The 26,149-nt window shown below is 54.0% G+C and overlaps 1 protein-coding gene across 1 annotated transcript; it reads left to right on the forward strand.

Moving 5' to 3' along the window:
- The first annotated feature begins 5,354 nt into the window (after positions 1-5,354).
- MIER2 (MIER family member 2) lies at positions 5,355-22,411 on the forward strand. Its single transcript, XM_086627654.1, is given in 15 exon segments — positions 5,355-5,375; positions 9,958-10,045; positions 10,591-10,739; positions 11,500-11,625; positions 12,286-12,394; positions 12,397-12,408; positions 13,069-13,178; positions 13,853-13,922; positions 15,444-15,610; positions 16,355-16,415; positions 16,418-16,435; positions 16,535-16,629; positions 17,434-17,666; positions 18,574-18,710; positions 19,554-22,411. Coding segments are annotated over 15 exon segments (1,860 nt in total). The 5' UTR covers positions 5,355-5,366; the 3' UTR covers positions 20,030-22,411.
- The last annotated feature ends 3,738 nt before the right edge of the window (positions 22,412-26,149 follow it).

Genomic DNA, 26,149 nt, shown 5'->3' on the forward strand with positions numbered 1-26,149 from the left:
ACCGCCTCATTTAGCTCCCTCCTGGAGTCACCAGCTCGAGGTGGCACGCACGCAGCCCCCAGGCAGCGTCTGAGGCTGCTCCCTTGGCAGCAGGGCAAGGCGGAGGGTGTTTGCAGGGGTGAGTGTGCAGGGGGGTACCCAGGAATGTGTGCGTGTGCAGGCACAGGTATACGCACATGCGCATGGCCTGCGTTTCTTATCAGGCTTGTCCCATATCTCCTTTCTTGGGAAAGGTTTGGGGTCAGATTCTGCCCACCAGAGCCCACCCTGGACCATGCCTTTGGCTGCAGGGCAGTGATGTTGGTGAGTGTGAAGTGGAAGCGGGGATTTAGACGGCTCCGGATGCCGCTGCGTCCATCCATGTACACACCAGCACGTTTATTCTCTGCTTTTCTTTGCAAGCAGCAGTTACAGTCGTTACTTACACAACACTTCAGTGCAGGCAATTAGGTAGGGAAATCACGGGATAGAAACTTGCCCTCAGCATGTATTTCAAATACAGGAACTTTACCAGATGCAGGATCAATGCCACCAGCACCAAAGCAAAGGGTCTGTCGGAGAGACTGGGATCGGGGAAGGCCAAGAGGGTATTGCGTGATATGCCAGCGAGCTGACAGCATGTCTCTGCTGTTGCAGGAGAGGCTTTGTGCGGCTTTGCCGTTCCCCTCGGCTCCAACTCCAGCCGTTATCGCACCAGCGGAGTATGCTAGGAAAAAGAAAACGTGCCTTGTCCGTTCTCTTGGCACTGGCCTTTTCAGAAAGTCGACATCTTGAAAGGATTTGCCATCCCATGGCTGGATTATTTGGCAGACTGTGCCGACGCGAAGGCTGCGTAACTGCAAACTCTTGGCTATTCGAACTGCTGTCACATTACATCTTCCAGCCTGTGCCTGTGATGTCATCCTACATCCCAGCACACACGATGGCAGCCTGGGTATTATCTGACTTGTGGGACTGATCCCTGGTGTGCAAGCCCGGCGGCTGCATCGAACTGCCCGCTGCCATGGCAGTGCCACAAAATCAATAGTTTGTCAAGAGGGTACTGAAGGTGAATACAGAAAGTTATGGATTGTTGCAGGAGGGAGGGAAAAGAAAATACTATCCACTTGGGATGGGAATGCGGGCATGATAATTCTGGAAGCAGAGAGGCCCCAGCCTTGCATGGGAGATCTCTGCTCCAGACATCTTTCCAAAACCTCTCAACTGTTGGAATGAAGAATTTTTGAATTGGACGAGGCTGCTGTGTCAGGGCTGTGGTATCATCAACTCTGAGAAGGATAAGATCAGTAATAATTGGATGGAATGTTACAGGGTCCTTGATAGGACAAGGGGCAATGGCTTTAAATGGAAAGACGGCAGATTTAGATTTAGATAAGGAAGAAATTTTTCACTCTGTGGGTGGTGAGGCACTGGCACAGGTTGCCCAGAGAAGTTGTAGATGCCCCATCCCTGGAAGTGTTCAAGGCCAGGTTGGATGAGGCTTTGGGCAACCTGGAGTAGTGGAAGGTGTCCCTGCCCATGGCAGGGGGTTGGAACTAGATGATCTTAGAGGTCCCTTCCAACCTAAACCGTTCTATGATTCTGTGATTCTAGGGTCATTCCCCACAGGAAGCTCATCGCTGCACTGCAATTAAGAGTGAGTGTCTACCCTGCAAGAGAATCGTTAGCACGGGGTCAGCAGGAATCCCACGTTAAGAGCTGTCGGTGTCGCCAGGCTGTGTGAGACCTGCTCACCTGTTACCGATACTGCCCTGAGGTGACAGATGCCAGGACCAAAAGACATCCACTGTGTGATCCACAGGCTGAGGAAGCTCAAAAGGAAGGATGGCCTCTGTTTCACGAGCCGCTCCTACGGGACCGCTGACGCGAGCTCCGTAAGCCCGGCCTCACGCTTGTAAAGGGCTCTCGGGCACTGGTGGCTGATACAAGCATCAGGGACAGAAGTACCTACTTATGTCAGCAGGTATTGCACATATTTTTGTGAGCCCCGTGCAGACTATTACATAGTAAGTATTTTGACTGTGAATACATTACATTTGTGGATTGTGATGACATGAAGTGGAGGTCGGTCAGAAGTGAGGGAGGGAGAAAGGAAGGACAATAGGTATGAAAAGCAAACTCTAGGGCCACGACACATCACCTTGATCCACCCATTCTATCGACCGGCCTCACTCGGGCGCGCAGGCTGCCTTAACAAACCTGGGAGAGGACTGGGTAAATTGTATGTTGAATACACAGCTGACAGCACTGGTGGATCCTGAGCAGCACGTTTCAGAAGTATAAATGCTTGTCTGAAAACCTAAACTAGAATGTTATTTGTGAGTAGCATAGCTCCATCTAGCATTCATGAAAACTGATGCTTCTCTAAAGCTTAATTCATAATTACTTTGGTAAGTGTTAAAAGCTGTTCTTCTGGCTGTTAACAGCCACAACCAAGAGGAAACCAAGTGTTTCTTTATAGTCAAAGCTTACACATCCAGCTCAATCGCCTCCTCTGCATTTAGACCATCCTTCGCTCTGCAGATGCTGCCCTGCGGCAGGACGCATCCACACACAAACCTCTACTTTTCCTTGGCAGCGGTTGGTCCTTTCCCAATACCAGTATAACTTTTTTCCTGTCAAAATTGCTTTTTGAACCCATGAAATCTTTTTTATATCTACAACCCCTTGTGGCTGAAGATCCCATCGCTGAACTACAGCAGGTGAAAAAGTATTGCTGTTTGTCTCAGGGATGTAAAGATTTTCCAAGAAGCAGCATTGCTGACCAGGTAGAGCACAGGCAGAGGAGAGAAAGGAGGGCAAGACCTACGTCCGCCTGTTTTGCAGCCAAATCGACCCTGGATTCGGCCAAAGCCACTTCACCCTTCCTGTGTTCTGCCTTCGTCATCCACGAAGCAGCAATTGTGAACCAGCGAGCTGCTAGAGTCACGACTAATCACTTGCAAACACCTGGAGAGTCCAAGCCACCCTATTATTCCAAAGCCCTTTGGGTTTTTTTAAAGGCCTTTGAAAATTTTGAACTCCTGAATGTCAGACGCTAAACTCTGACTTACTGTGCTGATGTGGGGCTGCTTTTGCATCCACACTGGCAGCTCCGGTGCCCGGCACCACAAACAGCTGTGCCCTGCCTGAGTCTGGTGGTGGCTGCAGGACAGAGAATCGCTGCACCTGGTAATTCTGAGGACAGAAATGAACATACTGGGCAGTGGAAGTGGCTACTGAAAAGTGTTTCACCACTCCCTCACGGAAGCACAGCTGCTTGGAGAGACTCAGGCTGGCAGTTGTCACTGCAATCATCAAATGGGGCAGCAGAAGTTGGCATGGACACTGCTCAGGGTCAGTAGAGCTGAGCTTCTGCCACAGTGCTCAAATAACGAGTAGAGCTGGGCAATTGTCACAAAGATTTGAATTAAATTTGCTGCGATGAGTCCTTCCCTCCAAATATTCAGGAGAGCAAAGCCTGCTTCGTGAGACCAAGGGAAAGGTAATGCCAAACTGTGACCGTGAGTTCAGGCAGGAGCCCGCGCTCTCTGCGGGTTTGAGCACCGAGCACTCGTGCGGCGGGCACAGCGGTCGCGGGTAACCAGTCCTGTGGGCTGCCCGAACCGCTTCCCAGATCACGCTGGATATGCAGCAGACCAGCAAGATGGCTCCTGGAGCAAATTGTGAACAGGCAGAGAGCCCGAAAATTAATGCCACGGAGCAGCTGAGACTCCCCAAGTTTTGACCCCAAATCCAGACCTTTCTGCTTTTTGTGGTGACAAAACACCTGGATGCACTGTTGGCAGCAAGGCGAAAGCAGCAGGTTTTGTAGAAACTTCTCTGAAAGCTAGAGACAAGGTTACTTTTTTAATTGAATAAACAGCATCTGCTGTCTGTCAGTGCTCTGAGAAGAGCCAGACAGATCTGTGCAAGGGAACAAAGGCCCGTTGAAGTGCTCTGGTTCTCAGCTCAAGGGCCACCACCACTTCAGAAGCACTTGATAGCACTTTGCTTCCTGAGCTCAAAAGCATGAGCAAAACCCAACACAGAGCAAATTGCCCGGGTGCCGAGAGTGGAGGCTGCTCCCAACCACTGAGCACTGGGAAAGCCTCCACCCCGCAGCTCCACGGCTGGATCGCTGCTGTCAGGGGCTGATCTGGTCACAGCCGAGAGGCCTCGGCTTGAGCTCAACGATCATCTACAGGACCTGATCAAACAGTGAGATCTGGTGGCAAACGTAGTTGTGTGTCCTGCCAATCCCGTTGGCAGCTCATTAACACAAACCTTGAGGAAAGCGCTAGCCTGCTGGCTGTGGCCACAGGTTCCCGAGGGATGGAAGGGTCTCCTGGCAGGGTGGTTTGCTACAGGAACAGAATTAGAGGAGAACGAAGCGTACTGGAGGCATGTAGCTTGTCATAAGTCAACCAAACTTAAAAGACCCATCAAGCAGCTTCCATAAGCGCGTCTCTGGTGTCCTCCGAGCACACCACGGCAAGAAACCTCAACGCAGCGTTTACATCTCGGCCCTTGCAAGGCAGGGACCGCTCCTGGGCTACCCTGAACTCCCTCTTTTGTGACCGCCGCAGGACACACTGACTTTTTACCAAGACGCTGCTCAGGCAGAGCCGCCGAAGGTTCGTGTCCTGCAGGTTCGAGCTCGCTGACCCATTTATTCCGTACGAAAGCGCGGGCTGCGGGTGTGAGCGCTATTTTGGCCCCCGACGCGTGCCGGGTGTGCTTCCGCGGCGGGACCCGGCTCCAGGCTCGGCCCAGCGGGGCTCGGCACGGGGCTCTGCCGGGCCGCGGGCCCTCCCCGGGCCTCGCGCACCTCCCGCGGCCGCGGCCGGTGAAGGGGACCGGCGCCGGCGGCTCACGGGGACACCGGCGGCTCACGGGGACACCGGCACCCACCCACGAGAACCTCCCTGCTGCAGCAACCCGAGCCCCAGCGCGGGCTCCGGGGTACGGGAGCTGTCGGCCGCCCCGGGCCGCGGCTGCCCGTGTCCGGTGCACGGGTACCCGCTCGGGCTCTGCCGCGGGGCCCTTCACAGCGGCGGCCTCGGAGCGGTCTGGCCGTCCGAGCGCCGCCCCGCACGGGCCCCGGCTCCTGGGCCCTCCGTGCGGGGTACGGGGGGGCTCCGGGAGGTGACGGCAGCGGCGCCCGGGCTGCCGGCAGCGGGGAAGGGCCCCGGGCCCGGCCACCGCCCCCCGGCCACCGCCCCCCGCCTTGGCCCCGCCCCCGGCCCTGGCCCCGCCCCCTGACCGGCCCCGCCCCGCCCGCCCCGCCGCGCCCCCGGCGCTCCCCCGCCCTCGCAGGGCCGCAGCCAATCAGCGGCTGCCGCCGCATCCGGGGCTCGCGCCCCCCCCGCCGCTCTCGCTCGGCCATGGCGGAGGTGAGTGAGCCGCCGCGGGGCCGGGCCGGGCCTCTCCCCGCTCCCGGCCGGGCGGGCGCCCCGAGGGCTCCCCGGGCGCGGGCAGCCCGCGGCCGCCGGGAACTGGGGTCGTGCGGCCCCGCGGCCCGGGGTGGATGGGGCGGCGCGGAAGGCCGGAGCGGGGCCCGCCGGGACGGGGCACTCGGGCCGAGGGAGCGCGGCCCGGCCCGCGGGAGGCAGCGCGGCGCCGGGGGCCTGGGGCTGGGCGGGGGGCACCGGCGGGGGCGGGGGCGGGGGAAGGGGCGCCCAGGAGGGACCCGGCGGGAGAGCCGGGGCGGGCGCCGGGCAGCGGCACCGGCTCTGGCTCCCGCCGGCGCCGGAGGAGGCAGCAGCGCGGCCCGCGGCGGCGGCCGCCCTGTAGCCGGACCCGCAGGAGAGGGGCTCCGGTGGGCGCCCGAGCGAAGCGCTTACGGGGGCTTTGGGCCGGGGGCAGCGGGCGGGCCGGGGGGCTGGAGCGTGGCCGCGGTGCCTGCGGCCCGGTGAAGGGCGCTCCCGCCGCAGCGCAGCGAGCGTGCGGATCGCCGGTGGAGAGGCGCGGGGGCAGAGAGCGAAGCCGGAGCCCCGAGGCTTTAGCACAGCAGCGCCCGGCAGCGTTGGGGTCAGAGGGTGCGAAGGCTGGAGGTGAGTGCCAGGGCCTGAGCAGCAGCAGAGCGCAGAGACCGGGAACGTGGGAATGGCAGAGGGCTGGGGAAGGCGGCAGGAACGGTGCGGCTCGGTGGCTGGGACTGGGAGAACCGTCCTGCCAAGGCAGCAGGCACGCAACAGGGGCTTGTGCTCCGGTGCTGGGTCCGGACACCCTTGCTGCCTCTCCCATTGCGATGCCACGTTCGTTGTGGTGCAACGTGCCAAAACGTTACCACTGTTGCCCCACTGCACTTATGGTTGGTGATGCCATTCCCTGTCGGGTCTTGACACATCCTTGAAATATCCCCATCCTGTTGTAGTAATTGTCGTGGCACATCTGCGCTGTGTTTCCATCACAAGATCCTTGTGATGACCACGACATGGGAAAAGGACGTTGGGAAGACATCGGGGTAGCTGGCTGCGCTGTCGCAGCGTCCCGGAACACTGCTGGCTGCAACAGCTTCTGTTCAACAGCAGGGCTTCGCTTTCTGGGTCCTTCAGCGTTCCGTAAGAGCAAGGTGCCTTCTGGCCCACCTGCCGTCCCGTCCGGAACAGTGCGGCCTTCGCTGCCACCTTTGGTGCAGTGTGAAGGGTGCTGCATTCGTCTGTGCCAAGTGTTACTTGGGCACCTCGTTGGGCTGACCTGGCGCACGGAAGTGCCGCTGGCACACCGCACCACGCCACTGTTGTGTGCACAGGTCTGTCTTGGGGAGATCCAGGAGCCATCACTGTCTCACAGAAGAGGTTTGGACTGTGGAGTATCTCATCTGTGATGTTACAACGGTGTGTGATTTGGGTGCTGATTTTCCTGAGCAGTGGAGGAGATTACCTGCGAGTCTTGTCCTGTGTTCATGTTTTGCTCTTTCAGGTCCATAGCTTACAAGATGAATCCGTTTCCATCCATACCACTTCCCTCTGGCTACAGCTGGAGTTCACAGAAAACAGACGCATGTCAAGTAGGATGGAGAAGGCAAAGGAACAAGGAATGCTTCTCTCACTGAGCCTGAAATATGTGTTAAACTAGCTCAGGAAAACATGTTACTTATTAAAGTAGTAATGCTGGAAAGGGAAAGCTTCCTTCTTTTCTCTCACTTTCTTGCAAGAGTGATTTCAGCCTGAAAGGCTTTCGTAGTTCCCTGGACAAACAGTCTGCCTTGCACTGGAAAACAGCTTTGTCAGTGCAAAAAGCCCAGGCTCTTCCTCTGCCTGCGTTTTCTAAAACATGGCTGTTGCTTTGTTCCCTCCGCTCAAAAACTTGAGCCCAGAATTACGGAGGGAGTGCTGGAGACACCCGGAAATGCAGACGTGGGAGTGAGTAATTGGTGAACCCCTGTGTAACTTTTGAGAGGAAAGTTATTCGCATGCTTGAGAAGCAGAGACTAGTGGAAGGAAAGCAGCTGCTGGGAAACTTAAAGTGAGATTAAAAGAATTTAATCTTTTTACCCGTGCAATTAAGTGGCCCGTGGATGTAGAAGCCGTTTTTCAGCATCGTGCTGCACTGTCAAAACAAGTGGAGTTCACAGCTGTCGCCTCTCGTGGAGGCCAAAACTGTCACCAGGAATAAGAGCATGTACACCTCGGCCAAGAACCATTCTTGATCTGGAGACACCTGGTAGTGCCTCAGTGTTGCTGCTGTCGTCTTTCTGACGTATGTAATGCTGTCGTATTTTCTACCTCCTGTGTTACAGTTGAAGTGTCGGACTACAGCTACCTGACCTTCAGACGAAATAACTCCACATCGTGTGGCGTTGGCAGTCAGTGTGATCAGGAATATTCTCTCTGTCATCGTTTACACATTTAAGCCAGACCTGCCTTTCTCCCCTACTCCTTTGGCTTTTGTTTCTGTGGTCTTCTGGACTTGTAAATAATCTGAGGGACTGTTCTGTTTCATGCGTCTACGTTTGGCTGTGGAATGGGCCATTTACTTTGTCTGTCACTTGTTTCTTCTTTTCTCAGCCCAAACACAGCAGTGCTAGTTATTTTATGGTGTCTGCAGCTCACAGCAGTTCCTTCTTGCTCTAATGGCCGTTACTGCTTTGGGGCAATAAACTCGTGATTAGTTACGGAATTGTCATCCTGTCGTACTGACTATTACTCTTCATTTCAGCACCTGATCATTAATATCAGATCTCATCATTCCTGAAGTGTTCTTGACATCTCTTCAAGCCAGCCCATCCGCTGCCAACAGTTTCAGTCTTTGTTTTCAAAATCCTTTGTATACAGCACCGTATTGACCCCCGTGCGAAGGAGGCAATGGATATAGAGATCATTGTTTCAGGAAGGAGCGCTCAGGACTAGAGGGAGTAAGGGTAGACCTCACCCTTATCCTTCTCCTGAAACTGGGGTGTGTGCATGGAAGGATTTATCTGGGAGGGTTTTGTACTTGGTCCCGTTCGAGCAAGGCCCAACAAAGGGGCATTGACACTTTTCTGAGTGACGAAGCTATTCCCCAATATGACCATCCTCAAAATGGAGGCTGTCCGAATCCTTCCTGTCCCCTTCTCCTTTCATTTTCCCATAAACTCCTCCCTTTTAGTGCGCACGGTCACTGGGCTCTGCCTGCAGCCAGACAAAGTGGTCTCCAGTGGGGTTATCTTGCTGCCAATAATCAGACGCTCGGGGGTGGCAAATTGCAGCTCACAGTGTCGAGCTGGACTGGAGGCATGCTCTTTTCACCGATCCTGGTAGAGGAAGGAGCAAGAAGTTCACAGCTTCTTCACAGGTCTTTTACCTTCTTCCCTCTCAGTCCTTCTCCTACATGGCAATATCTTCTGCTGCCTTCCAGGCCAACCATATCTTAGTGGTAACGATTCCTAGAAAACAGCTGCTTCTCCAGTTGTTACGGAATTTGCAATATACTTGTGAATACCTGAAGGCACTCACTTGGAACCCAAAGTCTGGGTGGCTTTTTTGGTGTATACTTTGCTCTGTTGTTAGAGGATGAATTTTGATGTGAAGCTGTACTACGTTTTCAAGTCGTTAAGAGCCTCATTCCAAAGCATTGTAGATGTCCTGGCTCCCACTGAGTGAGAGAGGAGTGATGATGCACGGCTGAGATTATTAATGGCTGAGGATCGTAAAAAGATGTCGTTGGTGATCGGGGGACTGACACTGTGATTTTCTTCCGCAGTCGGATGCTCTCAGTCACCCAAAGGCATTGGATAATTACCTGCTTGCTCCCCACCTGTGCTGAACTTGATGAGCAGCGTTTCCGTGCACAGCAGCCCAAGGAGCAGCAGATGTTCTGGGTTGTGTTCCGGGCCTCAGCCCATACTGCTGCCTGAGCTTCTGACCGAGCACTGAATGCCAGAAAGCGGGTGCCTGCTCTTGGTGTCGACCTGTCTTGCCCTTTCCCACCTTGCCTGTGCCACTCACAGTCCTACCAGACTCCTTCGCTGCCTGCTCAGCTCTGAATTTCTTTGCTCACCCCTCAGAGCCTTCTGGACGCGGGGAGGCATTAGGGAGAAGCCTGTGTGTTGTGGCTGGCGGCCTCCGATTGCGTCTCCAAGGAGGGGTCAGTTCATAAAGATGCCGTGTTCAAACGAGCATGATGTGTGTGTGTAGGGTAAGGGCTTAGGGTCAAAGTCCTTGTATGTGAAAGTGTAAGCCGTAAGGATCTGAGGTCTTAAACTGATGAGAGGATAAATAATTAGTGGAGTGCTGAAAATAAAAGAGATAAAATGGAAACACCGCCGTACACAGTGAGGGACTGAGGGGAAGGTGATGAATCCGGAGGAGAGGAGCCCTGGAAGAGGTGCAGAATACACTTGACCAGAGCTCCTTTTGCACAGCACAGTTTCTAATGCAACCGTGTGTGTTTTTTTGTAACTTTTTGCATTTGCTGATCGGGTTAAGTGGCTGGAGGCGTGTTACGTTTTACAAAGAGATGTCTCAGCTGTATTTTTCTCTTTTCTCAAAGGCCTCGGTCGGCAGGCAGAGTCCGAGGGTGGTGCCATACCCAGCCCACAGTCTATGTCCTGGAGAGCCTGGCCTTCAGAGTGCAGCAGGTAGCTACAGTTCAAGTTTGCTTCTGTTTGTTGGTCTGTTTTCCAGAGGAAACAAGGCTCCTGTGATCAGCCTGTCTGTTCCCTTTTCTTTCCAACATTGTCCGAACCTGTTGGTTGATTCTCATCCCATTTGACACAGGAGGCAAGTCTTAAAGATGCCAAAGCTCCTGCAAGTGGCTCCATTTGCCTGTTCTTGCAGTAAGGGGTAATTATCCTAAAAAAAATGTCTCGGGCAAAAGAAGGGCTGCAGTGCGCTTTCACATGGTATGACATTAGCAAAGCCTGTCAGGAGAGACACATAAATACTATGAAAACCTTCAGATTCAGCTTTCGGTCAGGTGGGGGACCTGAATGTGCAGAGGACCAGGCTTTGCAGCTCACGGAGTGACTTCTTTCAGTTGTGTTCCCAGCCCCTCTCACTCCTTTCTGCCCCATCTCTTCCTCTGGCTTACCGTGGCTGCACACAAGGGAGGTCGTGAGCTTCGTTGCCTCTGAAGGTTTGGCCCGCGGTGGTGCAAGTGTCCAACTTCTTCTAATCCCTGCAGTTGTGTCAATGGGCTCAGCTGATCATCGACTGAACCTGGCGGAGATCCTTTCCCAGAACTATGGCGTACGGGAGGAAAGGGAAGAAGATGATACTCAGGAGAAGCAGAAATCATTAGAAGAGCTGGAGAAGGGTTTCAGTGCCCCTCAGGTAAAGGCAGGAAGGGAGGGGAAGGGAAGTTACCTGCTGGGTTTTCTTGTTCGCTTTACAGTTCTGGTATCAAAGATCTTTGTGTGAAACTCTGACTTGCTTGTTCAGCTGGCCGTGTGCCGTGTTCTGGTCCACCCATCAACGAGTCCTAGGTTTGCATTTGGATAGGAAGGAATGGTTTTGACAACAAGTGACAGCAGTAGATTTTGGTGTCTTCCTTTGCCAAGCAGCCACTCTGATGAAGTGGCCTTCACTCACCTCGCTGAGGAGCCATCACTCATTGGTGTGTGTCTGTTTCCCAGTGGAGGAACCACAAAGATGAGATGATGTGGTCCTACAGAGGCCTTGGTGGAACACAAAGCATGTTCTTGGTGACAGAGACTGTCTCTTCAGGTCAGGCACAAGACTAACATAGTGATTTGCTCCTTCCCTTCCTCGATATAAATAGGTTCTGCTGTCTGGCATCTCTTCACCAGCGTGAAATCCAGTATAAAAAATAAGTATATTTTTAAATTGCCCTTGACTGTATTGCTTTGGTGTGAAAGTTCCTAGCTTCTCTGTACCTTTGAGAAGAACAGGCTATGGTGGGTCCTGACAGACTGTGCCTCCTTCTGTACGCAGCATTGCCCCAGGCAGTTCAGAGCCCCCAGAAGAGCAGAGCTGCCTTGACTGCCTCTGCATATCTCTGTGTTCACTACAGCTGGTGTTGTACTCGGTGATTGTTCCATTCCTGATGAAGCTTTGTCCTCCTCTTGCTCAGAGCAGTGAAATGCCATTTGAGGAGCTGCTTGCACTTTATGGCTATGAGGCATCTGATCCCATCTCGGAGCAGGACAGTGAGAGCAATGATATTACTCCAAATCTCCCAGATATGACTCTGGATAAGGTAAGAGCAGCTGCCTGTGTATATGTGTTCTGTGAGCCTGTGCTGTCTTGGAGCTGGAAACATCTAGTAGCTCTTTGCAGGTGGGGTTTGACTAATGCTGGGGGAAGGGACCTGCCTAATTCTCATGTTCCAGTGAGAAACACCAGGTGCAGAAATTGAATTTAAAGAGTTTAGAGGTCACTGGAGAAAGGATAACTGTTTTTAAAAAGAACACTGTAAAAACTCTGTGGAATTTGGGTTACAAATCTTTACACATAGATGTGGACCTGTGGAGAGTCAGGGGAGGTTTGTATCTTCCCAGCTGAAGCCATGGCGCCTCCTGTTCTAGCTGAAGTCTGTAGAAAGCTTTTTTTTTTTTTTTTCCCCAGGATCTTTGAGATATTTGCTCTGGATGGGGCTCTACAGAAAGGGCCACTTGCTCGTCCTCTCTCAGGCTTCCACAGGAAGCCACTCGTGGCACTCATAGAAGTGCTTCTAGGGAAGATAATGTAGGGGTGCGGGGGAGTGTGAGAGGGACGTTGTCTTTGGAGAAGCTATGGGAGGGTGAGGAGATCTGTGGATGTGGCCGCCTTTGGCCAGAAATGCTTTACTTTAGGCCTCACTGCCCCCATATTTTTTTTAATTGAAAAATATTTTTCACTTTCTTGTTGTTGTTAAAAGGAACAAATAGCGAAGGATTTGCTTTCAGGGGAAGAAGAGGAGGAGACACAGTCCTCAGCTGATGATCTGACTCCGTCCGTCACGTCCCATGATGCATCAGACCTATTTCCAACCAGCCTGGCTGTATGTGTTGCTAATTTGGAAGTAATTGGTTTTCACTTAGATGTGATGTGCAGAACAGGGCAAGAATGATTTTCTTTATTTCATCACTAAGTTTCTTGACATCATTTTTTCCACTTTCCTTCTGGGGGCTGCAAATAAACCTGAGTGCCAAGGGTGTTACCGAGCATCGGACATGGTAGAGCACAGATGAGCAGTGGGACAAGGGGAGAATTGTCTTTAGTTGCAACTCATAACATTGAAAAAGTGAGAACTGTTTTGCTACCTGCTGTAATTGCAGCCTGTAAGATCAGTACCTGATCTGACTTCTCTAGAAGTGAATAAATCCAGTAGTACTGGTGGTGTGATATAGTGTGGCAGTTCCTAAGCACCAGGATACGCAGGAAGCCAAAGGCATGAGGAGAGACTCAGCATAAACTGATGTTGTTCCTCTGCTAGCCTGCAAAATGAAGGAGCCCGAGCTCCCCGGGTTGGCACCACCCATGTGGCAAGCATGCAAATTCTTTTATTTAAAAGGAGAAAATTAAAATAGGGGTACGTTGTCACTGAGGTGCATGCTGAAAGTAGCTTTAGGACAGAAAATAAAGGGAAGAAGAGGGAACCTAGAGCAATAGGAAAAAACCCCACATTTCATAACTACAGATCTTTTCCTTTCCTACAAAGCAAACAACTTCCTTGCTGATGAGGACAAAGAGCCCTGTTCATCTCCATGTGCTTCCTCCATGGCTGAGGATTCGGAGGAGGATTCCATCCCATCCAACGAGTGTAAGAAGGTAACCGATCCGAGCGCGTTGGGAAGGGAAGCCAGTACAGTGCGCCCGGGCCTGAGGGAAGCACGGCACCAAAGCGCTGTGGTACTTCCTCAAGAAATTTTCTTCCTTTTCTTTCTTTTGCTCAGTGCCTTGTGTTTTGTGGAATGCAGCGGCAGATATGGGTTGCAAGATGCTTTTTAATACAATCCTGAAATCTGTATCTGACATTATCTTCTGCTTCAGATATGGAGAATTCTGTGGTGCCTTGGTAAATTAAAACTGCAGCCTGTAGCCCCTATAAAGGTGAAATGCTGAGCAATATTCCCAGCAGGATTTACTGAGAAGGAACCATCACACGAAAGAGAGGAACAGACTTCCAAATTCATCCTGGTTGTGAAGGTTGCAGGAGAGCTGCTGCATTTCTTTATCTCCAGTCTTAGCTGTTTGCCATATATCTTTAACATTAAAACTATGTTAATGCATAAGACCCTCAAAGTGGTGTCTGGTTGGTAGTAAATCTTTTTACTACCCTATAAAATAGCCAGGGTTCCCTCGCAGTAATAGCAGCAGTGGGGACTTCCAGTGTATAAATGGGCCTCGTGGTGCTGTCATCCCTAAATCATGAAGTACACCGCAGTGCCTGCGTGGAGCATTTTCCGTTTCAATTCACCCGCTTCTCTGTGGTGATGTTTCAGGAGATCATGGTTGGACCTCAGTACCAAGCCACTGTTCCCGTCCTCCACTTAAACCGGCACGGTGAGAAAGGTAAGGCGACCTGCCTTGTGTATCCCGTTTGGATGGAGAGCTGCTGGCCTGGGCATCTGGTGGGGCCCTGGTTCACCATTTCTGCTCTGTGTCTCTGGGCTCGACACCTCTCAGTGTTGACAAGGCAATTTACAGCTCCACTTGAGCTAGCTTGAACTGCCGGTGTGAACGGGGCTGGGGGTACAGCTGCAGAAGCTACGCAGCTCAGTGAGAACCGGGTTGGTGGGACAGGTTCGGAGGAGGGGGTCTCAGCTGTAGCCAAAGAGGAGGAGTACCCTTCTGGAGATAGTCTGATTTATTTTTCTCTGACGTCTTCCTTAAGTAGGCAGAGTTACTTTCATTCAGTGCTCCCTGGAGCTGCTGAGTTCCAGTTTGATAGGATGTCTGCAGAGCAGACGGAGGCGCCTCGATGTGCAGACTGCGTTTGACGAGCGCAGTGCTAGCACCAGCTGCTTGAGTTTCTGAACAAGGTAGCTACCAAAAAGCCACCTCTTTAGAACTTCTTCCCTAGTTCTTTTATCCTAGCAGACACTGAGCAAATTAGTTAAAGGAGAAAAAAAGAGGTACTATTTCAGGCTTACCCAGTGTAGTTCTCAGAACTTTTCACTGCTACTTCATCAGTGCTCTCAGCATTCTGCAGTGAAGGACACAGATTTAGTGGGTGTTTTCCATAACCTGTATGTTCGCATCAGTGTGAGATGAAAGGAAACTGACAGTAGGTCCTGCAGGGGTCTTTTGTGCCCTATCTGTAGTTCCTCTGACCTGATTTTAGTGGTGCTACAGGGCAGAATAGTTGGTTCCTTTGCCTGTAGAAACGAATTAAGTATGGAGGGTGCTAATGTTCTTGTCTGAATAGAAAAATCTCAATATTTGTGATTATTTTTTTATTACAAAGATTTTTTTCTTGCTTTTCTCTGCGCTATTATTTTGCTTAAACGTTTCTCTGCATTGTTGTGCACTGTGTTCTCATGGACTGAGAGCCTTGAAAGCTGAAAGGGGCAAGAATCACTTAGTGATGCCGCGTGCTCCTGCTGTTCTGTGTGGGTGGAGGACAGGGGAGGGACAACCTTGTAGCTGCTTAGTTTTGTGTCTAGGACAAGGAGAGGGTCTCCAGCCTAGGCCAGGGTTGCAGCTCAAAGCTGCCTTCACCTCCCACTCCTTTCGTTTATTGTGTGCTGGGAAAGAGACCTTAGAACCTAAGTTTTTTTAGTTGCCAGAATTAATGAATCAAAGCAACAATCTTTAAGAAGATGGTAACAAAACCTTGTCAACCAACCCTTCTGAAGAAGTGAAAGCAAGCCAAGCCTGTGCTTAGGCTCTAAAAAGGATATAAAGAGTATTAAGCTTATCTGCCTCCAAAATCAGGAGGGAAAATGCAGGACCTTCACAGAGATGGTTGTCATCTCTGGTGCCAGGTTGCAGTACCAAGCAAAGATTTCCTCCCTCCTTCTGTGTCTCCCGTGCATGTGGAAGCAGGCTGTTTCTCAAAAGCAGCAGAATTCTCTGGTTAGCTTATTTCAGTGCTTTTTCTGTTAGCCTATGAGAACGAAGATCAGCTGCTTTGGGACCCAAACGTACTCCCTGAGAGAGAGGTTGAGGAGTTCCTGTACCGCGCAGTGAAGCGGCGATGGGATGAGCTGTCTAGCAGCAGCCTGCCAGAAGGAGAGATGGTGAAGGACAATGAGCAGGTAAGCGTGGGGGCTTCCTGCAGGTCCTCTCATGGTGCTGGTGCAACAGCGCAATGCTTCCCACAGAAGTCCTGACTGAGAGACCCACTTCAAAGGGAGTGAGACCTAACCCAGTGACCCTCTGCTCCTGCTCTGTGCTCAGTGAGAGCGTGCCTCTCAGCTGCAGCCTCAGGATGCTGTTCACCCTCCTGTTGGGAAGGCTGGGAAACGCTGCAGTGGATTGGACCACAGGCCTGTCTAGCTTAGTGCTTTTCTTCCAACACAGTAACAGATGTTTGTGGAAAGCACGTAACAGACTGGGCAGGTAGAGAATGGGTACTGTTTTGACTGTATTCTCGCAGTATCCCATACTATCTGAGCCAGAGCTTGCAGCAGGAACATCCTTTTGGATCTGTCCTCTACAGCATTGTCTAATTCTTCTTTGAAGCTACCAGAAGATCAAACATTTGGCTAAGAAACTTCAGAGCAGTTGTTTTCTCTAAGCTACCCAGGTTAGATTCTCACAGTGAGAGGCATACCTGTAATTTGCAGAGCTGTGGGTAGAACTGCATCTCTTCAGTCCCAGGATTTGTTATCCAGTGCCTCGAAAAGTGGAATAATCTGTGCTGGTGGTCGAGTTAGGGTTAGTGGCGAAGTGGCTCCCGGGAGAAGTAAGTTTTACGAGATGAACGTGAGTCACGAGCAGGTTGGTTTGTGGTGTGTGGCTCAGGTACGTGCTTTCAGTAGTTTTCTTCTGTTTCCCAGGCTTTGTATGAGCTGGTTAAATGCAACTTCAATGCAGAAGAGGCACTGCGAAGGTTACGGTTCACGTGAAGGTGATCAGAGGTGAGAGCCCCCCATGTTTGGGTTCTACCCCAAATGTCAAGGCACACGTAACTCTCTCTGGATTCTGTACGTCTCTTCCAATTCCTTTTTCTGCTATAGATGAACTTTGTGCCTGGAGTGAGGAAGAATGTAGAAATTTCGAACATGGCTTCAGGGTCCATGGGAAAAACTTTCACCTTATCCAAGCAAACAAGGTAAGGACGCTCACCCCTGCATCCCACTAAGACAAAGGGCAGGAGGCACGCGCCTTCGCACCAGAGCCTCCTGGTTTTGAGCCTCGGCTAACGCAGGAAGTTCAGGACTGCTGAGTTCCAATCCCAGGCTTTGTGTTGACTCATGCTAGCAGGTGATGGGCTGTTCACTGCCCTGCTCTGCCTTATTTTCCAGGTGGGAGAAGTCACAAACAACACTGACCTGCATGAGTGATGTCAGTTAATTACTGATTAGCCCTTTCTGGAGTTTCAAAAGTTCTTTCCAAACTCTCAGCCCTTGCAGTACTTCTGTGAATGAGTGAGTTGAGCATGTGGATGTTTTGTAAAGTCCCCTGGGGTCCTCTGGAATGAAAGATGCTGTTGTAGGGAGAGCTGGGCCCAGGACATAAGCTGCTGTGCAGGGAGTTGGCAGAAGCAGAGAGTACAGTTCTACCGCTGATTAATTGTGGGCATGTTGACGCTGGCCAGTGAAAATGGATGTAGGTTTGCTCTCTTGATGTTAAGTGTGCTACTGGAAGCGCAGGCAAGTCCTGCTCAAATGTACCATGTGTGAACCCACGCTGGGGTCTGCAAGAACAATTGTGCACTGTGGGGAATTCTTTCTCTGGCCGTTTACCACCATGGAAATCTCAGTATGTGCTTCTGTTCTGCAGCATAGATGTGTCCATAGCAATATAAATTACTGTAATGCACTTCATTTTCTGTGCTGATTAAATGGGAGAATAGTCCTTGCTCCACGAGATACATCTTGGTGCTCGGCTTTCCGACTGTGATGTTTCTCCTCAGGTCCGCACCCGGTCGGTGGGCGAGTGTGTGGAGTATTACTACATGTGGAAAAAATCAGAGCGCTATGACTACTTCACTCAGCAGACTCGTTTAGGAAGGAAGAAGTACGTCCTCCACCCTGGAGCCACGTGCGTGGAATATTCTCACACTAAAATTAGTAATATTAACCTCCCAGTGAAGATTCCTGCTGCAAAGCACCTCTGCTTAAAAGACTGCCCTTTCTGCTCTAGAATGTTTCTTGGGTGGGAGCGTGGGGGGATGCACTGGATATTCCCAGAACATAAACACTGTTAGTGTGGGGAGGGAAGATAAAGCAATTATTTGCTTGGATGTGGATTTTCTTGTGTCAGAAAACAGTGATTTGTTTCAGACAAAACTAAGGCTAGGGTCAGGTATTTAGGACTGATCGTGGGGAAATAACTCAGTTCAGTGAGGTTTTGGGAAGGGAGCTTTTTAAGTTCAAAAATACACGATTTCTGGTGGTTTAGAATCTGAAGTAATTTCTTTCCCTGCTTGCCACCCTTGGAGGCAAGTTCTTCTTGTTGAAATACATGCTAATAACAGAACATACTTTTCAAAAAGGCTGAAACTGAAATGTTTTAAAAGGTCAAAATTAAATACTTAAGTTGAACCAATTAAAAACATGAGATGAAGTCTTAGATTTTTTTTTTTTTTCTTCTGATGCCAGAGAGGAAAATACCTAAAATCTCAAATCCTCCAGGGTGGGAAAATATTTTCTCATCACTTGCTCTTTGCTGGCACACTGATGTTGCCACAACCCACTGCAGTCATTCCATGAAGCTGGCTGTTCCCTGGGGAGAGCGTTTGACCATTTATTGCGTTAGGGAAGGGCTGAGGCTCAGAGAGGTCTGGAGGGCAGAGCTCTGCTTTGGAAAGTTACCGAGCACGTTCTGGTTCATCATGGGCTGGTCTTGGCCACGCTGAGGCAACTGCCATCGCCTCAGTGCAGAGCCTGAACTGGGCTCTGCAGACCAAGAAGGGATGGACCTTCGTTCTACTGAGGTCTCTACAGTCCTGTTGCTTTATTTTTTAGTGGCTTTTAGTCTCAGTCACCGTTTTCCCTGCCTGCATCTCTCTGCTTAACGGGTGGTGGCAGTGCTATCTTGTCTTTCCCCACAGGGATTACACCGACAATGACTTGGACGGGGCTGAAGTAGAAAACACCAGTCGTTCCCGGAGCTCCCCACCAATTCCCTCTGCGACTAGCTGCCTGGATTCCCACTTTGGCCAAGATCAGCTCGCCATAGAGAGCACAGGTAACTCCCTTTTCTTCTGTCTGCCGTGGGGTAACTCGCCTCCCTCACGCAGCAGCAAGACCCTCCTTGGCCTTTCTCCTGTTGCTGTTTTCCAGCTGTTGCTCTTCTCCACGCACCTCGCCTGCGTGCTCGCCTTGACCTGTGTCACCCACCAGCCCTGGGCAGGTTTTGGTGTGAGCAAAGGAGACTCGTCTGCCTCCTGTATTTACCAGTAGTGACTTTTAAAAGAGTTATTCCTGCTTCAGACTTGGAGGGGTGGCCGAAGTCATTCGCAAACCTAAAAGATTTGCACTAACTTTGGGCACCCAAGTCAGGTGCTGCCAGTGCACTGACACCCAGGCACACGCAGCTCCTCCGGAGGCTGATTTAAGGCCGCAGAAGTCAGGCTGTGCCTGCAAACTGCTTTCAGAGAGACCTGGCTGTGAGAAGACTCACAGGGGGCCTGAAATAGGTTAATTCCCCCACCATCCTACGGCAGATGAGAGCCTTGTGTAGGCACCTCCCAGGGCCTGTCGGCATGAGGGGGCAGGACTTGGGATTTGTCTTATCTTGGAGTGTCTCTGTGAGATTTCCTTTAATTTCCATAGAAGCACTGATGGCCTCCCATCTGCTGTCTCCATCTTGCCTGTCTTCAGTACATGCTGGCAAGGATCTTGGTTGCTATAATAAAGAAACATTTGTGCCATCAAACAAATACTGTTGTGATTAGGTGAGACTGAACTGGATTATTGGGTTTTTTTGTACATTAAGGACTCACTCTAGCTTTCTTTCATGTTCTGTCCCCCACCCTTTCTCCCTCCCTGTATGTCTGTCTCCCACGCTTCCCTGCGGTGCGCGGTGCAGAGCCCCTGAGCGTGGAGAGCACAGCCTGCAGCCTGGGCAGCATGAGCGAGTCGGGGCAGGGCTACGAGTGCAGCACTCCTTCGGAGACAAATTGCTCCTTCGACCCCACGGAGGAGACGCCCTCAGGCGCCATCTCGGCTTCCTGCACCCAACACACTGTCGGCCCCTCGGAGTCGGGGCTCTTTGCTTTGCCGCCAGCAGGACCAGGACTTGCAGAGAAGCAGGAGACGTTGCAGAGCTCTGGTGAGACGATAACCATGGACTTCACCCTCCCTGCAGACATTAACGAGGGTTTGCCTTTACTTGCTGGCCCTGTGGATTTGGACAGAGACCCAGAGGCAGCGGTGGCCCCTGCGCAAGTGTCCTTATCGGTCACAGATTTTGGCCTCATTGGCATTGGAGATGTAAATAGTTTTCTGACTGCTCATCAGGCTTGTGCAGCACCTGTGGCTCAGTCAGAGCCGTTGTCACAGTGAGAGTCTTCAGTCACAAACTTGTCACAGACCCAGCAAGGACTTTGACCTGACTGAGTGAAATCCTGGAACTTCCACTGTTCCACAGGGACAGTTTGGAGCTGTTGGTCAGAATCCGTCTTTCCATCCTCCTTGATCCAAGGCTACAGTGAAACCAAACACCTTTCTGCTCCAGTGTGTTCTGACAGTCACGCAGAGCTGGTGGCTTTAGTAGGGGGGGAGTTCCATCGCCCCCTGTTCCGTTGACCATGTGTCACCCCAGGTAATGCCAGGCTGCTGGGAGAGCCCCTGCCCTCGGGACAGGGGAGATGTCCCGTGGCCCCCGTGGGACAGTCTGAGTGCAGAGGTGCTTTGGGAGCAGGGATGTGTCACCAGTGCTGCGGGGGCTGGGACGGAGGATGCGATCTGGAGGTCCAAGAGCTTAGGAAATCTGCAGGGAGCACATTCCACTCAAGTGGCAGGGCAGTTTGCCTGTGGAGATGGGCATGGTGATGCCAAAGGAAGTTGAGGAGTCGTGGCCCTTCGCCCACAGACAGTGTGTTGCAATAGGAGTCGTTCCCTTCCAGACAGCCATCCTGCACTCCTGAGCTGGGGCTTGTGGCAGGCAGGCACTCTGCTGTTTTCCAACCTCTCACAGCTGTGTGTGTCTTTCTGCCCCCTCCACCACCAGCTGCAGGTGGGAGGTGGCCGGGTCCAGCCTTTGGCAGAAGCATCCGGCCTTGGAAAGGGATTCTGCGTGGTGCAGCAGCACTGTGCACTGAAGTCCTCCTCACCTCCCCTTGCAGTGCTGCACTGTGTGGAAGTTGTGCTGGGAGTAAATGGAGTTTGCAGACCCACAAAGCAGCGTTGGCCCCACAGCGGTGCAGTGCTGCCGCTTCTGTTACTGGCAGTGAACGGCTTGATCCTCGCTGAGGGCTGCAGTACCAGAGGGTAGAACACAGATGAAGACGTCCGTCACTTCCCAGCTTGTTCAAATAGTTGGTCAGCTGTGGGAGGAGGAGGCTGCTCAGCTCCCGGGGCACCAAGTCCAGGACACTGGTGCTGGCAGTCACAGGCAGGAGAGCACACCAGTCTCTGGGCATCCCTGCCCCGTTCTACATCACAGAAAAGCTCTCTGTTTTCTGAGAGGAAAGTGTCTTTACTGCCATTAGCAATGTTTGAGGAGGTGACCGTGGTGGCCCCGTGTGGCAGAGAGGTGGCCAGCTGCTGTGCAGAGGGCCACAGCGGCATGTTTGTGGGTGTGCAGAGTCTGGAGCTGCTCAGCCTCCCGGCTGCATTCCGAGTCTGGGGTTTGCCACTGGCTTAAATCCACAAGTTCTCATTCCCCTTTTTTCCACGCAGGGAATGCTGTCTGCTGACTTGCTGGGCAGGCTCTGGTGCAGATGTTCCCTTCCTCCAGCCGTTTCTGCATTTGGGAAGGGGTTTGGGTTGAGGTTTTTTGCTTGTTTTGGTAGAGGCCTCCGGGCTGTGATCCTGCAGCTCGTTCTGCTGCCAGTGAATTTGGAAGATGACTAAAGCCATTAGCCTGGATCCTCCTTTTACCCAGCCCTGTGAAGTTGCGCTCAGCCCTGCAGTGGGAGCACGGACACAGCATCGGGCAGCTCCGTGGGATGACAGGAATCAGACCTCGTCTCTCTTCTGCCCGGCCCCAGCCCTGTAACGCCTCCTGCATTCGTAGGGGTTTGCTTTGGTCCCCGGCCAGCGCTGCTGCGCGCTGCGGAGCTCCAGACACATGCAGCTGCCTTGACCAGGCACCACTGTGTCAACGGGAGGTCTCCCCTCCAGCTGCTCCCAGTTGCTGGAAACAGAAAGCAAATACGAGTGCCCGCTCCATAGTGGAACTGCCCGGGCTGCGATTCCCCTTTTCTGGGGGAGAGGAAGCTCCTTGGCTGAAAGGAGAAGAGGAGGCAGGGTGAGAGCACGGGCAGCCCTCCCAGGGAGGGCCAGGCCTTGGCATCTCCTCTCCATCAGCCAAGAACATTCTTAGTTTTCCTAAAACCATTTTTTCTTTGGTTTGTTTCAAGCCCTAATGAAAGGAGAGGGGAGGCTGGGGGAGGCAGAAATGTCTCTTATTTATGTTCTTCAGTGTTGTTTACAGATTCGCATGGGGTCTTTCAACATGAGTGCGGCGCTTTTTTCCACATAACTTTAAGGGAGAGGGGTGGAAAGGGCTGGGACAGGGAGGGGGAGTCGCTTGGGGAGGAGGTTTGGTTTTGGTTTTTGTTGGGGTTTTCTTTTTCCTTCTTACAAAGCACATTCACTTTGAGCCGCTCCCAATGCTGGACTCTTTCCCCCCTTCCCCCCCCCAAGCCCTACACTGTGAAGTGATACTGCCTTGAAGACCCCTCGCCGTTATTTATTTAAATAAAACCTAATTGAAAGTGAGCCGGAAGCCTGTCGTGGTTTTGGAGACTGAGATGCCACAGTCCTCTGCATCGTGATGGCGGAAGCAAGAAGAGGGGTCCTTGCCTCTTCCGTCTGATCCTCCCGCCCTGGCTGAGTGTTCCATCACTCCATGGGCAGGATGCCTGGCACAGTGCTCGGAAGCTGTCGGCAGCAGGTGTTCAAGATCCCTAAGAGAGAGTACGTCCAGGGCAGGGTGTGTTGCTGAACGCTGATCTTGGGTCTGTCCTCAGAGAGTGCTGGAGCCCTGCAGGATTGCATCCTCCTGTCTTGGGTGCTACAATCGCCTCTTGGAACAGCCCCGAGGTCATGGTGCAGCTCTCGACCTGCTCGTGAGCGCAGCTGCTTCTGCTTGGCAAGGAGTATCATCATCTCAGGATGGGCAAAGAGCTTGTGCCTCCAGCCCGCCCTGCCAGGGCCAGGTCCGTGGTGCAGGTGGTCCTCACAGCCAGAGCACGTGTGAACCGCGCCGGCGCCTGCAGCCCCTGCCCAGGGCGTCTGGTTCTCAGGGTCCCTGCCTGACTTCCTGTACCTTGTAGCAGGGATGCCATCGCAACCCGGGAGGAGGCCTGGCTTCCTTGGCTGAATTCACCCTCCCAGTCCTGTCCATGGAGGGGAGGGAGGTGTTCGCTGCTCTTGCAGGTGCCCCCAGTCCTCTGAAACCCTGGCAGCCTTCGGAGAGCCCGTGGCAGCAGGAGGCAGGGGTCCATCCACGTCTCGCTGGCTTCAGCCAGAAATAACATCCTGGCAGTGAGAGAAATGTTCCTGCTGCAACTGCGTTGTAGTTTCTGCGAGAAGGTTCGTTCCTCACCACAAAGCCCCTCTGTTTTCTCAGAAATCCCTTCGCTCTGTTCCCGGCTCTTGCCTGGCTCTCGCCTTCTGTCCCAACGCCTTTGAGTGGGACACGGGCCTTCCATCTCTCTTGCTCGCAGATGGAAAATGCCACCTGGAAAACCAGCAGGAAAGGGGCAGCGTACCCCTCTGTTTGGGAGCTCTCCCCCCGCTGCGTCCCTCCCAGTGGCAGCTCAGCAGGGCTGGTCAAAACCCGCTCGGCCGGGCACCGGCTGGTGGTGCTGCCGCGTGCCGTGGCAGCGGGTGGGACTGGGCAGAGGGTGCCAGCTGCTGGGGCCGGGGCTCAGCTCGGCCGTTAGCTGCTGCTGTGAGGGGCTTCGGCTGTGCAGCCCCCCGGCTCCCCCAGCAGAGGCCAGGAACGACGGTGGGTGCAGCCCAAGGCACGAGGGTCGGGAGTGGGCTCCCCACTCCCTTCGAGGCCCTGGGGAGCGACAGGAAGGGCGGTGGATGCGCTCGAAGCCCTCGGGTGGGATCATTGTCCCTTGTCTCATCGCATCCTTTGAAATGCCTTTCCCGCCCCGCGTGACTGGAGTGACGGTTCCGCGGGTGTAAGATCAGTAGGACCAACACCCCCCGAAGGCTCTGCCGCCCCGGGGGCGTCGGGGGGAAGTTTCCTCTCTGCTTCCAGGGCGCAGGAGGCGAGCAGTGACCCACGGGCCCCACGCGCGGCCCCGCGCGGGTGCGCGGCCGCTGCAGCCGCGGCGCTTCGACGGCAGAGGGGGCCGCGGCTCCGCGCCGGGACCGGCTCCGCGCCCGAGGGTCTCCGCGCTCGGGGGTGCCGGACCTTCGTCCCCTGCGTCGCCGAGGCGCGGTGGGCAGTGGCAGGGCCGGGGGCTCGGCCCGCTGCGGCTGCACGGAGCCAGGCAGGGGGCTCGGCGGCCCCCAGCAGCCCCCGCTCCCCCAGCTCGGGCCCACGGGAGGCCACCGTCCCCCTCCCGTGAGCCTCCGTGCGAGGGGGCGGCGCGGAGACGTGGGCAAACCTCCGGCAGCGGAGGAGAAGGGTCCCGGGTACTTGCCGTGGAGCCGAGCATCAGCAGAGCCCCCGGGATGGGGTCCCAGCACTCACTCTGGGGCTGGGAGGGGCCAGGACCAGCGTCCCGCACGACACCTTAGAAAGCCCAAATGACGTTGAAGAAAATTTAACGAGCGGGGCCCAAATGGCGCCAGGCCAGGGCAGCATCGCGGGCCCCGCACGGCTCTGCAGGGCCCTTTGCCGGCCGGGGTCTCGTGCTGAGCAGGGGGGAGGCTGAGCCCCTCTGCCCAGCGCTCCGGAGGCTGAGCAAACAGCGCGAGGCCGAGCTGAGGGCAGGGGCTGCTTTTTGTCTCTGTGACACCCTCAAGTGCCGGGCTGAGCTAAGAGCAGCCAGTCCTGCCAGGCCGGGCCATTCCCGGGTTGCTCCCGCCACCCCGGCACCATCCGACAGCCACGGCACCCTGTGGGGCAAAGTCCTCCCTGCTCCGCGGAGACGGGCTGCGCAGCCAGGGAAGCAGCAGCCTTATCTTGCTCCCCTCTGCCCTGCTCCAGCATGGAGCCACATGCCTGCAGCACAGCCCAGGCCCCTGCTGGGCCATATCCTGTCGTTGCTGAGCCCCACACTGTGCCTCCATGATGGCCCAGCCTGGAGCACTTCCATGCCAGCTGTGGGGGTGGCTCAGCATGGCTAAGGACTTCTGGCAGCTGTGATGAGCAGGGGAGATTTATCGTCAGTGGGATAAAACCTGTTTTAAACCCCACATCTCCTCTTTGACACAGCCCGGGCATCCCATAGATGCCAGCCAACCTCTTCTCCTGCAGCCTCGGGGCTTTTACCAGCCTGCCACCAAGATTCGGGGCCTGTAAGCAGTATGTGTGGGACAAATCCTACCTCGGCAGCCCCATGGCACCGACAGGCAGGATCCGGGTTGGATCGGCTCAGATTGGAGCAGAGGAAAAGCAAGCAAGTGGTTCTGCCCCTCTCCTTAAATCCCAGGGCAGCCTGAGAGCGTTTCCAGCGCTGCTGGCTTCCCACAACAGCTTTGACATTCTCCACAGGCCACTCACACTGCACTTAAATACCAGCCCAGTAGCTATCATTTGGGTGGTTTCTGTATTATTTATATTTCCTTCCGTTCCTGACCAAGAGTCAGGCCCGGAGCAAACAGCCAGGCCGTGTCTGTCCCTGCTCCTGCCAGCGACTCGCTGCGGGGACCCACGCTCAATCCCCTCCTTCCGTCCCCGCTCCGGGTGCCACCAGCTCAGCACGTCCCCAGCTCCAACAGGCAACACCGGGAGCCTGTCCTGCTCCGACAATGTCTGAGGCTCGGGAAAACCTGCCCGGCGTTTCAGTGGTTAAATCACAGCTTAGGACAAACACGAGCCCTGCCTGTGTTTAAACCCGGGTGCTCTGCTCCCCGCCGGCCTCCGCTGCGCCTAAAGGCTCCCGGGGAACCCCCATCCCCCCAACAACCGGCATCGCGACTGAGTCAGCCCCGTATCTGCTCCGCAACAAAGAGCTGCTGCACCCCCCGATGCAGCCAGCGCTTTTCCATGGCCGCGTTCTTCCACTCTCGGATTTTTCTTTTTTTCCCCTCTCGGATTTTTCTTTTTTTCCCCCTTTTTTCCCTCAGGAAAGAAGTTCGAGGCTGGCGGGACACACGCGGCTCCCACATGCGGCCTCGCTCCCTTCCTTCTCCCCCTTCCCCTCCCCGCAGCGACGGGAGGCAGCCGCGCCGGAGCGGGGCGGGGAGACCGGCCAGGCGGAGCGGAGGGACGGGGGGGCCGGAGCCCAGGGCGCTGGAGCGGGGCCCAGGAAAGTGGCTGGGGGCGAGGGGGGGGGTCCGGGCCGCCCCCGGCGTGACCGGACGGGGACTCGCTGTCCCCGGCCCCTG

The sequence above is a fragment of the Tauraco erythrolophus genome, chromosome 28 (assembly GCF_009769465.1).
Source record: "Tauraco erythrolophus isolate bTauEry1 chromosome 28, bTauEry1.pri, whole genome shotgun sequence".
Classification (NCBI taxonomy): domain Eukaryota; kingdom Metazoa; phylum Chordata; class Aves; order Musophagiformes; family Musophagidae; genus Tauraco; species Tauraco erythrolophus.